This window comes from Neurospora tetraspora (genome assembly GCF_033439725.1).
Source record: "Neurospora tetraspora strain CBS 560.94 chromosome Unknown B0H65scaffold_4, whole genome shotgun sequence".
In the NCBI taxonomy this organism is placed as follows: Eukaryota; Fungi; Ascomycota; class Sordariomycetes; order Sordariales; family Sordariaceae; genus Neurospora; species Neurospora tetraspora.
Window position 1 is genome coordinate 2,896,161 of NW_026944386.1, and position 15,401 is coordinate 2,911,561.

At 44.7% G+C, this 15,401-nt stretch overlaps 4 protein-coding genes across 4 annotated transcripts; 2 read left to right on the forward strand and 2 right to left on the reverse strand.

Annotated features, from left to right (window-relative positions):
* Nucleotides 1-401: 401 nt before the first annotated feature.
* B0H65DRAFT_200482 (glycosyl hydrolase catalytic core-domain-containing protein) lies at nt 402-1,862 on the forward strand. Its single transcript, XM_062821778.1, has one exon. It carries the CDS (start codon nt 645-647, stop codon nt 1,761-1,763), a length of 1,119 nt encoding a protein of 372 aa, XP_062681854.1. The 5' UTR covers nt 402-644; the 3' UTR covers nt 1,764-1,862.
* A 1,299-nt stretch (nt 1,863-3,161) lies between these two features.
* On the reverse strand, nt 3,162-5,246 carry B0H65DRAFT_558204 (uncharacterized protein; the record flags this gene model as incomplete). The annotated part of the gene is made up of 8 exons (XM_062830094.1): nt 3,162-3,793; nt 3,841-3,911; nt 3,967-4,075; nt 4,224-4,301; nt 4,463-4,538; nt 4,739-4,878; nt 4,966-5,019; nt 5,108-5,246. The coding sequence occupies 8 exons, from the start codon at nt 5,244-5,246 to the stop codon at nt 3,162-3,164; spliced, it is 1,299 nt and encodes a 432-aa protein (XP_062681855.1).
* Nucleotides 5,247-6,738: 1,492 nt separating this feature from the next.
* On the forward strand, nt 6,739-7,083 carry B0H65DRAFT_548968 (uncharacterized protein; the record flags this gene model as incomplete). Its single annotated transcript, XM_062829618.1, has 1 exon — nt 6,739-7,083. The coding sequence occupies one exon, from the start codon at nt 6,739-6,741 to the stop codon at nt 7,081-7,083; it is 345 nt and encodes a 114-aa protein (XP_062681856.1).
* Nucleotides 7,084-8,366: 1,283 nt separating this feature from the next.
* Nucleotides 8,367-10,543, reverse strand: B0H65DRAFT_200504 (uncharacterized protein). The gene is made up of 3 exons (XM_062821779.1): nt 10,010-10,543; nt 9,009-9,952; nt 8,367-8,955 (listed from the first exon to the last, which is right to left on the reverse strand). The coding sequence occupies exons 1-3, from the start codon at nt 10,259-10,261 to the stop codon at nt 8,532-8,534; spliced, it is 1,620 nt and encodes a 539-aa protein (XP_062681857.1). The 5' UTR covers nt 10,262-10,543; the 3' UTR covers nt 8,367-8,531.
* Nucleotides 10,544-15,401: the final 4,858 nt, after the last annotated feature.

The window sequence follows — 15,401 nt, forward strand, 5'->3', positions numbered from 1 at the left end:
ACCCCTGGCGGTTACGTCTCACCGGGTCTGGAAGCCTTTGAGTCCCCACTGTACCAATGGAGCCCACCCCTCCTCCAGCCGCTTGGGATCCATTGGATGACGAACACATCAATGGGCCATTGATGTGTTCCCGTCCTATTGTCCGTTCGTTGTCCATCCAACCTACCCCGACCCCCAGTCAATTATAAGTTCTAGTCCCCCCCCCTCCTCCTCGCGGCCCGTCCATCCTTCTTTCTTCCAGATCTCCCCATCACGCTTCTCTTTTGGGCATCATCATTCCCTCCTGTCCCTTGACTGCTTCATCAACAGTCCCACGCTCTCTCAGCACCACCTTGTTATCCACATCCGTTAGGTCGCTAGCTTCGATCGACGTTGATCACTTGTTCCGGCGCGCAACTGTCAGCCCTCCCTCAACCTCCAGCCAACTCATCGGTCTCCAGATCGGCAGCATTCCTTTTGCCTCCTTGGATCCGCGACGGTTGACCCGTACATTCCTTTACTTGACGAGACACCCCGCCTCACCCGCCAACGGCCTTCGTATCTGGTTATACGCCGTCTCAGCATCACTCCCTCTTTAAGCGCTGCTGGACAAGTTGCGACACTCAGCATTATTCCTCCTCTCGACACCGAACATATCCATCAAAATGGTCTCAAAGTCTCTTATCGCCCTAGCGGCTGCCGCCTTTGCTGGCGAAACTCTTGCTGCTAGCATCCATCGCGGCCATGAACACCTTCACGTTGGCAAGAGGGACATCGTTACCCAGATGGTGACCCAGACTGCCTGGACTACCGTCACCGTCACTCTTGGCCAGAGCGCCAACGCTGCTCCGACTGCCGTCGACAACAACACCAAGCTTACCAAGTCCCGTTTGTCCAGCTCCAGCACCGCCGTCGCTGCCCCGGCCGAGGCTAGTTCTGCTGCGCCGTCGATCAACACCATTGTTCCCAACGTCGCCGTTGTCAATGCTCCTGCCAGCCCGTCTGCCACACAGAACAGCGCCCCTGCTGCGGCCCCCTCCACCACCACTCCAGAGTCGACTGAGAACAAGTCGATTGGTCAGCGCCTCCAGCGCGGTCTTGCCTACAACGACGGAAAGCTGCTTCAGAGCTTCCTTGGAAGTGGCTCCAAGGCCACGTGGGTCTACAACTGGGGTCAGGTCGACGACTCTGGCACCGGCCTTGAGTTTGTCCCTATGCTTTGGGGTACTGACAAGGGTTTCCCCCAGTCCTGGAACGCCAATGCCCAAAAGGCCATTGACGCCGGCTCCAAGGCATTTCTCAGCTTCAACGAGCCTGATCTCAGCTCTCAGTCAAACCTGTCTCCTCAGGCTGCTGCTGACGGTCACATCCAGTACATGAACCCCTGGGCCGGAAAGGTTCGCATCAGTTCTCCGTCCATTACCAACTCTGACGATCCCAACATGGGTCTCAACTGGATGCAGAAGTTCTTCGATGCATGCAATGGACAGTGCAAGGTGGACTTTTTGGCCCTTCACAGCTATGGAACCGACGGACCCACCGTCCTCAACCACCTTCTCGATGCCTACAACCGCTTCAAGAAGCCCGTCTGGGTCACCGAGCTTGGCTTTGCCGGCGATGACGACCAGGTGAACCAGGCTATGGAATACGTCCTTGATCACTTGGAGAACAACTCTACCTTCTCGTTCGTGGAGAGGTTCACCTACTTCATGGTTGCGGAGGGTCAGATGTTGCGCAACTCGCAGCTGACCACCTTCGCGAAGACCTTTGCCTATGGTGCTTAAACATTTATACCATCTGTCACTCTGAGAAGATCTAACTATGGACTTGGTTCTACATGTCAAAAGATCTTGCCAGTTTTGCTTCAAGGTATCACCATCTCTGCCATGTTGGTCTTAACCATGGGCTTTGTTTCCTTTTTTTCACCCTTTCATTTACTTGTCTTTGAGATATCCTGGGAACAAAGGAGTGGCGCATTAGGATGGATGGAGAACAAGAAGGAGGAGCATATGGATGGTCGGATGGACAAAAACTGGCTCTGCCTTATTCTTCTTCAAGGGACTTTTACATTTTACATTCCACTTCTTTGTGCATAAATTGCATCACACACTTTCTTCTCTTTTTCACACCCGTACGACTTGCAATCACGTGTACACATCGCAATCTTTCTTTTGACGATGTTGCCGTCTGCATGGACGTCTTTTCACAATCATACATGTTGGGTCCCCAACATGTTTTTTCAACCACTTTCAAGCTTTGTATGTATGAAACAAGGATCAAGGCAATGGGCTATGATGATATAAATGAACGACATTTCACAATGGCATAAAGGAGGACAAAGAGTACCTTCTGGATGGGACATCCTTCTGTGCATAGAATGAAGATCATTCGATAGAGAAAAGGAATCCAGGTATCGTGCCAGACAACTCTGTAAGCGTCCCCCTAACTTACTATCCAGTACCTACACCACCACCAGTGCTTCCGGTTTTGTTCAGTTATTTCCATCATTGTTGACATGTCGTCAAAGAGCATCCTGTCTCCCTGTCTCGTCTCGAGGTTGGTGTGCATTTGTAAGCTTGGCATATGCACTAACAGCCCTATGCTAACCCTGCTGTAACTGCGACCCTGGCAGGTGTCATCTGAGCCGGAGCGGGCCTTCTGTGCGTCCCTTGACAGCGGCTCGAGAGCGGGCATAAACAGGGGAGTGGCCTACAGGGCTTAACCCCGGAGCCAAACCTTGATACATATGGGAATTATTTATTTACCCCTGAATGGCATCCTACACTACCTACTCCGTTTCATCAACACCGAGGTTATTTTGGAATGTGGCTTGGGTATATTTGTAATTTATCTTGTCCCTATCCTCCTCATACTCATCGTCTATTCTTGTCTTCAGTCTTGAAATCCAGCACGCATCGACAAGTTTCTCGTCTGGGTATCCCATGTCCGCTCGTTCAACAATCCTACCAAGCGTGTCTTGTGGTTCCTCCTAATCAAAAACAAAACCTACTAACATAACCAAAGCGATGGCTTCCAAGGTCCAAGCGTCACTTCTGATCGCTCCCCGTACTACGACTCGCCCGACTCGCCCCACTCGCACGGCTCCCGCGACTCTGTTGTCCACTCAAGGTAATGACCGTATCCCTACGGCTGCGATTACGGCTGTTGCTGTGACGACTCGCCTAAGGGTCACTGTTATCTTCGTATCTCCGCGACGAACTTCTTCCGCGCCTCCTTCCGTCGCTGCGACCGCCCGTCGCAATCACGACGCTGTTTCCCAACTTGACCCCTTCGGCCTCGTTGGCTTGGGTGAGACTGGAGCCGTAGTCGACGTCGATGCGCACCTCTGTCGGGGAGATCTGGTGAGGCACTAACGGTGATACCGAGTCGCTGATACCCCTCTTTCTGGGACTCAGTGCTATCATGCGTATCTCGTCCGAGTCGTCGGTTGCGGACCGCTTCAAGTTGTCTTCATTGAAAGGGTTGTTGGCGTTGTTGCTCGACGGGGTGTCGTTCAACTCCATCGGGTCCGTGCTGTCCAGGGCAATGTCCCCTATATCGTCTACTATGGGCTTGGTGCTTGGGGTGGGTCTTGGTGAGATGCTGCTACTGTTGATGCTGACACGGTTTGTCGATGAGTTGTTCTTTTGCTCTAGTATTCTCCCGTTGGCCTGCTGTCGTGATTTTCGGAGATCGTAGGCATCCTCGCCGTGGTTGCTGTGTCTTTGTTGCGACATGGTGTGAGACTCGTTGTTGTTGGAAGCGATGCTGTCTCGTGAAGTCACCCATTGGATGACGATGGCGCTGAATAGGACTGGTGAGGGTTAGTATGTCACCAAGATACGAACTCGGTTGACTTACTATCACTATTACAACACATCAGACACACCCATCCCGGCTCGCCATTTAGACCCATGAGCACTGATAGGTTGCTGTCAAAGCGTTAGTCGGGGCCAAAGGGAGGAACCTTGAGAAGATGGGTCTTACACAACGCTGCTGGTAAGTGTGCAGATACAACCAATAAGGGTCCGCATGGCCACCAGCTTCAGTCTTCTGTTTCCGCGAGTCTGCTGAGAGCTGTTAAAGGCGTAGAGACCTGATAAAGTCAGTTTCGGTTAAAGAACGACATGAACAGGACCTCTTACCTAGTAACGGCAGCACGAACAGAACCGTGAGGTAAATCTAAAACGTCAGCATACGGCCATCGATCACCGAAAGAGATGGGGAAAGTGGGGTTAACTTACGTTGACGAGCAGGTCGTATACAATGAGTGGAATCATGGCGTATCTCTCCATTCCGATTATGCATTGTTTGTGTTCTATCTTCGTGATGCGACTGCGATGTTGCTTGTTAGTGATAAAGTGAGGTCGTCCGCATGGGAAGTACGACATACTAAACGAAGTTGAGGACCACTACGACGCAGTATGCGCCTAAGCACCGTTAGTCTTGTTACTATATACTTTATACACTTGCGGCCACAAACCGAGCACCACGATGGTGTTGAAGAGGTAGAGCTTGGAGTGTATCCGGAGTTTCTTGCTTCCGGATCGGATGATGAACTGTTCCCAATGTTAGATGCCATGCCTGGTTATCACGAAAATGATGTAACCAACCGCTTTCTCTACCAGAAACATGTAAATGAGCTACAAGACGGCGGGTTAGCTTATTTCACGAGTCATGGTATTCGGGAAACAACTAACAATCTACAATCAACGTCAGCTAATTTTCTCTCATATCCGGCTCTCCGTGGACACCATACCTTTGTTGTAACGTAGCAAGCCAGACACAGTAAAATGGCCGACTCGCAGATGGATGCCGAGGTATCAACGCCGAAGCCAAATTGGAGAATGGCAGTAGCAAACACGAACAAAAAGGAATCGGCGTAAATGGCGAAAACCACTGTTGTGAGAACATGTCAGTTGTGAGGAGGAGATACAGCGATGCCAACTTGTCGAGCAACTGCATGCAAGGACGGGCAGGACCTACTCCACTGGACGGGGGGAAGTCTACTCCAGACTTTGACCGCTAGGAACCTTTGAGCTGTTTGGAGAAAGAGTGAGAGAATCGTGTGTCAGTTTCGCGCCACAACCAGAGACAGAGTCAGAGTTGACAAGCAAGCAATACTCACTCAGAAAACTGGAGATGATAACCAGAGAGATCATGGCAAGGATGACGCTAATAACCATGCCGGCGAGGGGCTCCTCGCCTGACTCCGACTCTTCCATCTTTATGTTGTTCCGTCGGGTGCTGACAAGCGGCGGGGCCATGGTGACGGCAATCGATCCATCAATCAAACGAATACGAGCATATGGTGGCAGTAGCAGAAGGTTGTGAACGTCTGTCGTGGTGTGCGTTGCCCAAACTGGTTATGTTCTTCCTTGTGAAGCGCAAAAAGTGGACCATCCAAACTGACCGACGGCAATCCAGCATCCAAAGTACGATCAAAAAAGTACCCAAATATGATTTGGTGGAGAGAGAGAGAGGAGGAGAAAGAGGATAGTGGCCACAGCCGCAAAAAGAAAAGAAAGAGGAGTGAACTAGAGGAGTGTCGGAGTTTCGGTGTGGCTGGGTAGGTATCTGTCAGGTAACCAAGGTAAGTCGAGGTAGAGCAGGACACCTAAACGCATCCGAGTAAGGTGAGTCGAGGCTGATGTGCACGAGGTTCGTTGCAGAAAGGCTCGAAGAGGAAGATCGCCAAGCTCTCAGCTGGAGGTCGAGGAAGAAGTCCAGGAGTATGAAGGCGCGTCGTCGGGAGCACAGGCGTAGCCGAATCGAACCAAGAAGAAAGGAAATCGTGGGGTTGTTGCTGCTAGGAATGGCACTATACTGCAGGGAATTCACCATTACTCCGGGGTGAGTTTGAGGTGAGGTGAGGCGAGGTGGGGTGTCAGAGGTTTGTGAAGGTCAGATGGAGGAAAAGGAACTGGGGGAAGATGAGATCACCTAGGCGGGGAGATCGGTGAGATGGAATAGTAGAAGTGCGAGTGGTCGAGGATCGCGCAGGGACGGCAGTAGACAAGGATGGGAAAGTAAAAAAGTTCCTCTCGATCCATTTCAAGACTTTCCAAGACTCACTCGCCTTCGCCTGGGTGGCTCTTTCCGTGGCTACCACTAGACTGACCTGGAGGACGGACGCATTGCGGGTTCCAAATTCTTGACCGTTAACAGCTTTTCGGTCCTTGGGCGCCCGGAAGGGAAGGAGCGCGACAGTGTCCAAGCCACATTTTGCTGTTGTACCACCTCACCGGCGATGGCCACTCGAGAAGAACCCAGCGAGAAACAAAAAGGCGTCGATGATTGGCACATCCTTTGTAGGTTATCGAAAAGGAGAACATCGAGAAAGACATTTTCCTTTGCTGGAATATGGGTTAGGTTCGTAATTGATGAGTGATGAGCGAGTGTCCTGGTGGTTCGTTGCTCGCGGCTGCCAAGTAGCTAGGGGAATGGTAACTCCGTAAAGTTCGCCATCCTGTTCATGCAGGTGATTGCCGCTGCTGAATGCGTGGCCCCCTGAGGACCTACCTACCTCCTTCACATACTCGATTTCCCCTTGCTAGGCCTGCATCTCGATTTGAGATCCCGAGTCTCACCTTCGGCGCCCACAGTCTTATCGCCTCCACTCGTTGGCGCTGGAGCATACACTAGAAAGAAAATATACTGACGTCTTGGCCATAATGTCAGCCGTTCTTCCTTCGAGGAATATTGATATTGAAACGTTCATTGGAAATCGAATGAAGACGAATAGTTTGTTGGACCGCCATGAGTAATCCTCCAAACCCCGAAAGTCTCTTTCTCGATACGCACTGGCAAGCCCAGCTCACCTACGGAGCTGAACCACCGCTTGTCTCTGAATCCCCCCTGGTAGTTCCAGAAGCGTACCACCTCAAATTCTCGGAATGTGTAACCACGGGCGCGACCACAAACAAGCTTGCTGGGTATCCCACTTCAGTGTACACCCCGTATGCTCTCTCCTCTGCAGTTGCAACAGCAGCTACTACCGGAGGTCTCGGCGTATGGTACTACGTCCGGCTTAAGAAGAGGCAGGAGCTGGACGTGGAGGGAAACCACTTGCATTGGGATTGTGGTTGGCAGTATGTAGCTTAGAGTGAAGCCAGCAGGAAGCCACTAGTAGTTTGGTGTAACAGATGTGGCGAGTTAATGGAGGAAAGCGTTCATCGTGTTTTATTCTCTCGATGGCGAGAGTTCGACGAAATCGAGACGGTATTAAGTTGGTATCCCTTCTTCAGTAAATCTAAGCATCAAGGAATCCATCATTCCGTGCTGTCTCCGCGGCCAGGCGTCAATTGTGGATTCGAGATACATATATATACGCGGGTGAAAATAGAACAGACGCTTCATCTTCCCTTTCGCCTTCTTGTAAACCCAAAACTACCTATAGTAGCAGATCATCAATAAAAAGGGCAAAAAAGCAGGAGGAAAAAAAATTAACTTGCGCGGTCCGGGATTCGAACACGGGTCTTCACACAGTAGTGACTTTTACCCTTTTGAACTTTTGCCCCCAGAGTCGGTCTTTGAACAAGGTTCGCCGGGGATTTCAACCCACAAGTCGAGTGATGCGCTTGACCACTGCGCCAACCGCGCTTTTTTTTTGTTGTTGCAAAGAGGACGCGACGAGGTACCTTATGTACCCCAAGCAAGGCAAGTGGGATGGAAGACAAGGCAGCTGCCGTGGCAGAGGGACAGGCAGGAGGGGTGGAAGGAGAGATCAGGTACCGGCTGCCCTGACTAAATGCGATGGGATGGAAATGGATCGGCCACCGCCCGCTCGATTACGAAACGCATGCAGGATAGATCCGGTGAGATAGGATGACGAAATCGCAGTACTTGTATGAAGCGGCTATAACACAGGCAGCGCTCGAGCGGTAGCTGAGCTGAGGCTGAATGCTCCTGATGCGAATTTCGTCTTCTGCAAGGGGTTTAGTCGACTACCTATCTGTCTGCATGGATCAGTGCCTTTCCAATACAACTTTGTAGTGCTAAACGATAAATATGATTATAACTACCTACTCTTATGTACCAACTCAAGTTATCCAACTGATTGTTCTGTCCGCTTCCATGGTCCGTACTCTTCCGTTCTGTCCATCCCGTCCTGTTGAGCCGGTTAAGGCAGGCAGACCTTAAGAGGCCCAATGCGCAACCACCAAATGACTTTTGTTTCTGGCTGGTCTCCCAACAGACATGCGAAACGTCCTTATCGTTCATATCCAAACCGTAAACGCCTTAAAAAATGCACTGAGGTATTCCGTCCTATCCCAAACATAAACCAAGCCAATAAGAAAAAGGAAAAAGGCAGCGCACTTTGTACCCGTCTATGTGTGGTATCCAAAATTCGATCCATATGTGCCAGACGTTTCCGACGAAAGATAATAAACCCAAAAAAAAAGAAAAAAAAAAAAAAAAGGCCATCTTGTGACAGGTGATCGATAACTTGCCACCTGCTACGATGCGCTCGCCCAAATGACAACGCGTTGGACATCCTGTTCAGAACGTCATTATTCAAAATATGACCCCAACACCATGAGGCCTGAGCTTTACGGTGTGGACGTGGGTATGTTTCCCTCTGTGGGTTGCGACTGCGTCTGACTTTGAGGCCGTGATCCCCTAAATCTGCCTCTGAATCGCTCAGTCAGTCTTGCTCGGTGAGGATGATCTGCGGATTCGCCGTTGTCTAGGTCGCCTGTTAATGAAGATCCAGTGGTGGACCGCCGCTGCTGCTGCTGAGACCTGTGTCTTCTCAAGATTTCGATGCGTTCTTCGATAGAGGCAGTCCGGAGTCTGTGCAAGTCGAGAATTCGCGAAGACCTTCTCCGCTCTCTAGACGTGGTGTCTGGCCTGGCGCTTCCACTGGTGCCGGGCTGCTGGGTACTCTCGCCTGCTGTCGGCGAGGACATTGAATGATTGTCGGCAGGACTGTTGGTGCTTTCAATTGAGCTGTGAGGTCGAAGATCGAGACGACTGCAGACGGTTAGTATGTCAACTTTGATTGTGAGGACGTTCACTAAACCTACCATAGGGGGCAAGTTCCCGAGACGTTTACCAACCAAGGGTCGACGCAAGCCGGGTGGTACTTGTGGTTGCAAGGGAGAACTCGAACATCTTCACCAACTGTGAAATCCTCGGTACAAATAGAACAGCCCAGATTAATGTCGTCTGAGCTCGTATTCTCAATGTCGCCGGCTGTATTGGCCATGCCCGTTTGAGCTCCATAGACTGTTGCCGACGAAGCCTGTTCGGAAGCGTCCACACTTGATACGGTCACGGGTCCTTGAGACTTGTCTGAGGACGGTACCTCCTCTTGAATTGCCGACGATTTTGCCCCTGGCGCTGGATCCTGTGATGACCTGGAGGGTTGCTGTTCGAGCTCGAGATCGGGATCGGGTTTGGCTGGGGGGTTCTCTCCAAACTTGACGATAGGCAAGGTTTCAAGCACTGCACGCGCCAGCCCCTTGGCTCTGCTTTGACTAGGCCGTCCGCCGTAGCCGGTCCGAGGTCCGTATCGCTCCGGATAACGATGGGCTCGGATCGCTCCAGTCGCGATAATGACGAGGAAGAGTAGAGTAATAAGTCCGGTAATACTGTAGAGAATGCTCATGGCAACCGGTGAGCCAGGTCCGCTTCGTTCTTCGTCCTCATCATCGTCGGTTTCCTCATGATCCCCAGTGATCGTGGCGGTACTGCCTGACATCGTGAGGTTAAGTGTGTCTTGTGCATCGATTCGGTTGGTCATGGTAAAAATGGTGGTGTAGTTCCAATCATCCGTGCTGTCACGTCTGCAGCCAGCCCCGGTCAAGCTAAACAGCAGAATAGCCTTTGGTGCCTTGACCATGAGCTGGTTCAAGAAAGAGGTTGAGTTAGAGTGGTCGCAGTTGAGATAGGCAATACTGTTGGAGTCGATAAACTCGAGCCAATCGCCTTCTTCAGTAGGAACCATTGTTCCCTCGATTTTGATAGACTAACGGGGTTCATTAGTGAGTGTTGCAATTTTGGACATGGCTTGATGGTGGCCTACCTCTCGAGCTATGGCGGACTGGTTCATCCCAACAGCTTCAGTCAATGGGACAACTGGGTGTCTGACCGGTGGGGCGTCACCTGAACCTGAAGGTACGGTCAGTTGTAGGGTGAGATATTGGTCCATGGCAAAGTCCGAAAGCTTGGGCACAGAACTAAGCGCATTCACGACTGAGATTACTAGCGCAAGGAAAAAGAGTGGTCGTCGTGGGGCCATCTTGCCAAGAGCAGAGGCGACAGTCGACGCCGCCATGTTGATGTCTTTCTAGTAGAGGTGATGCGACAGTGAAAAGAAGGGTCCGAATCCGTGATGCGTCAATCCGGGTTCTTGCTGGCTGGAGAGGATGAGACGCCTAATAATAAGGGTTGGATTCTAGTTGTCTAGAGTAAGAGACCAGGGGTCTCACATCTCCGTACAGATATGAGTCGGACGGCAAGGACAGAACATGGCTGAGCCGTCACGCTGGTTGGAATTGATTTGGAATTTATCGGTCTTGGGATCGCCCCGCGGCGGTTTGCAGTCTTGATATGCGACGCGATGCCTTTTGAGGTGATGAGATGAGACGGGGCTGAGGACAATTGTAGGTTGTGCCCGGAACTGGCAAAGGCATTTGTGAATGAAAGAAAAGACGAGCGCTGTTCTGGTAGGTCAGACTGTCCGGCGTTAGTACGCGTCCTTCTAGTCTCGTCAGATGCAGAATGCAAGAAATGGGGCGCCCGCGGCCAAGTGTGGTGACGCAGGTGAGTGAGTCTAAGCCAAAACCAAATGGAGCGGGGGCCAGATAGCGAGGTACAAGGCTGCCGGGCCACGCGCAGGCTAACGCCAAGGTATCTCTCTAAGCTCGGAAGCCTGGCTGACGGGACTCTTGGTCTTCTTGGCTCTTGGCACAGGACCGTCGACATCGATAGCGGTTGACACGCCCTGATTCGCTTGAGCATCTATGTGTAAGGGATGGCAGTCCGTGGCCTCGTAGGTTTGTGTTTCGTAGATGATTTGTGTACCGTATGAAATAGGCATCTTGCTAGAGCTTGAGGTTGGACTGCGTGTAGGCCAGGGCTGTGCTAGGGCGTGTTAGGGAACCGGAGGCGGGCAACATTGGAAACAAAGGCACCGAAGCGGTGGTGTGTAGGGGGCAACAAGTCTTGCAGGGGAGTAAGGCTTGGTAGGTTTCTATCAGTTGGTCGTATGAGAAGTTTTGTTAGATTGAAAAGTCTTATTAAATACAGCGGGTATATTATAGGGGATCAGGTACTAGGGTGCGCTACACGGGATTGGAACCGAATTTAGTACGCGATTTACAGTACGGTTAATCTATATTCGTAATGGGTCGGTAAATTTCAATTATACGGTCTAGTATCTAGTATTTTATAAGCGTCCCCGTTCCCGGCTCCCACCCCGCCGCCTACCGCCGCCCGCCCCACTTTATTCCCAATTCCTACCCTATTCTACCCTAGCTCTATCTACACTCGGACTACCCACTTCCTATACCCATATACTCCTTTTCCTACTCCTCTTCTATATTCGGGCTACTAATATACGTATTACTACCCCTTAGCTACTTCCGCGCTTTATACATACCCGTACTACGCGTTAAATAACTAAATCCTAAAAATAATAAAATCCTATAATACTACTACCGTATATTACTATATTTACACTACCTCCTCCTTCAATCAATCGATTAATAATTCTTACGCATTTTAAAATATCATTCGCCGTATATACTCGTTATAAAAATAAACGGTTAATCGTATTTATATGTAAAAATAATAAGGATAACGTAGATTTATTTATATATACGGAATTAAATAATTAGAGGGAGAGTATTAAATATTAATGTAACGAGTTTAAGAGGAGAGTAAATATACCCGCGGGCCGCTACGCGGGGAGGGAAAAGATTTATTAATAGAAGATATGTCGTATACGGGTAAATAGTTGGTAAAAAACGAGTAATAATAAAGTTCTTAACGGGATAGAAAGTAGAATAGGGTGGTATATAGTAATTTATTAGATTTGTATATGTATTATATATAAGTGTAATATGGACTGGCGCGTGTAGAGGGAATTGTTAGCTATTAGAAAAGTTCATAATATATAAATGGAATTAAGGAGATTTATATGGAATTCTGATAATTTTGGCTAATAACGGTTCGGCTATATGTATTAGATTAATATAGTAAACCCAAATATCTTGATAAAGTTAATTTGCTATTTCTTATTTAGAGGAGATGTGCTTCCTAATGTACTTATACGATTGTATTATCTTTAAATTTAATTATATATAAGTAGATAGGTATAATAGTTATGATACCTATTATTACGGGAGCTTACTATTCTTCCTATAATATTTCTAAATTAAAAATAGGGTATTGGGAATTAGTACGTACTATTAGTATAAGAATAATAAAGATATAATTATTATTAATATTCTTTAATAGGAAAATATAATTAATATAACCAAAGTAAAATATATTTAATCGTTTATATTATATATAGTCGTTGCATCCGAATATAAAGCGTATATTCTCTTTAGTATATATTAAACTGGCATTAGTAAACTAGTTTGATTAATACTATATAGATTAGTCTAGGTATAGTAAAGACTTAATACTATAGTAGATAGTTATTAATATAATTGAGGTGTTGATAGTATCTTTTAATAGTATCGAGATAACGTTTTTATATTTTAATTAAACGGGAAAATATTAATATAATACCGTTAAAATATTTTATATTATATAATTGGCGGGAAAATTGGATAGAATTGGAGCGAGGAGACCGCGTTTATGCGCTGTCGAAGTGTAAACTATTAAATAGAATTACGTTAAATTTCTAATAAATTTAGTAATAATAAACGTCTTTATATTTAATTACTTATAATTCGACGGCGTATAAATTCCCAACTGGTAGAGTAAATCGTATATATATATATTTAGCTATATATTATATAATTGAATTATTATATTATGGATTATCGATTTAATCCAAATATTACCGTCGAAGTGTAGTTTATCGCTAAATGCCTAATACTATTACCAAACAGCCTCAATCTATTATATTCGGATTTTATTACTAAGACTATACTAAGCCAGACTTATAATAATATACTAATATAGGGGAGGGCGGGGGTATATACCAGTTAAAAAACCTAAATTCCCGTAATTATTTAATTATATTATTCTAAAATACACTGGGATAATCCTGTAGTTTACTATAATTACTGTAATAAATTTATTAAATTGATTTTCGAAATATTAGCGTAGTAAATATAGAATTTGTATATTTAGGTAGCTTTCGACCTTCGTTAATTATATAATAATATATTTCAATTTCCTTAAAAGGAATCCGATTAATAATAGATAGTAGTAAGTAAGTAGCATTAGTAAATTAATTTATTTCAATTTTATATTTCGCTTCTTCTTTTAAAGTTTAATTCTAATCGAATTTATTCTAATTAATTTGTAATAATACTTTACCAAATAGAATCGGGCAATCCTTATAAAATTAGAATATTTTTATTATAAATTCGGGGTCGGATTCTTCAAAAGCGCTTTAAAGGATTAGTCGTAACGTTTCTTAAAAGTTTAATTTTATTAATAATACTTTCTCGATATTCGAATAATTCATTTTGTAAATACGGGTTTTAAAATATTTACCCGTATAGTATATTAAAATTATAAAATACCAAGTCTCAATATAATATGATACAACATAAAGAGTGGGGATAGGTTTTTCATATTCTAATCTATATACAAATTCTATACTATACGGAGGCGACTAATAAAATTTAATAGATATAGGTTATACGTGCCTTTAGTATAGCTGGTTCGATATTTTAATATAAAATTTTAAATTTTTTTTTAAAAAAGAGGTTATAATAAGATATTCGATTTCTTCTACTTATTTATATAAATTCTCTCTAATTAACGTATCGCAATTTATAAGTAGGGTGTATTCGTACGTAAAAGCCGGATAATATATATTAGCGTAAATATTTAATTTTAATATATTATTAAAATATTATAATACTTTCCCTTTTTTTTTCAGATTTGTCTTATCGTTATCGTTATTATTATCGTTATTATTAGTACTAGCGACAGAGCTTTTCCTTAATTTAATAATTAATTTAACGACAGAACCGAAGAATATTACCAAAATAAATATATATAATTAATTAAAACGGGTATAAGCATCTACGATAATATTCGTTATATTCTAACGGTTAACCTCGTTAACGTTCCGCCCTAATAATATAATTATATTTTTAACAATAATTACTATAATTACAACAATTATAATAACAAAGTTATACTCTATCTTATTCTTCGCCTTATTATATTATACCTTTTAATATATTCCTTTTTAAACTAATTTAATATAAAGGCTAGTATAATAAAGGCCTATAAATTATAATTCGATAGTTTATAATTAGTAAAATAGTAATATAGTAATTAAAGTCGCTTAGTTTTTAATAAGAATAATTATACTCGAATTTTAATTAAATATTCAGCCTGGGTATTCTTAATTAAATACTATTATATAATAAATTATATAATAAATTAGTAAGGCCGGTATATTCTATATAAGTAAAATTGAATAATCGAAAGAATATAAGGTTTAATATTAAATTTAATAAAGCGAATACTAAATTAGGATTACTTATACCCTATTACATTCTATATTACTTTATCAGGGTATCTCCCCTAATAATCGATATTTAATACTATATTTCTAATATTTAAAGATAGTACTAGCCTTAGGAAGGGTTAATTTTTAAGTAAATATCTACTACTATAATACCTTACCCTTTCGAACTTTATATATAATAATAATAATAGAATTTCTTCGTATAAAGGCCTTTAAAATTAGAATTTTCGGCCTACTATAGCATATTATTAATATAATATGTAGTATACGCATACAAACCAACCTTAATACTATTATTCAAATCTATTTCCAAACCGCTATCGAAATATATTATAATCCTTAAGCTTTTAATAACATCACCGAAATTGAAACTATAAAGTCCCAATACAATAGGAAAAATACTATTAGGACGAACGCATTCCTTTACCATAAAACTAGCGGGAATAAAATAAAAGCCTATTAAATTCCAATATGAATTTTGAAATACCCTAAAGCTATTAATAAAATCCAAATAAAAGAAAGATTTAATTGGGAATATAGCTAAATAATTTTAGTCTTATTATTCCTCGAAAATTAACCAGCTAAATATCGCTAATTCGAACCCTATATAATCTAAATATATATAATAAAGAAGGACGACAACATTATTATCGACAATTATTCTTTAATATATATACTACTCTTCGCCCCGTCGTTGCTAAAAAACTGGCTCGTCGGCGTCCTATTTCTAGAACGGTAGGATAAC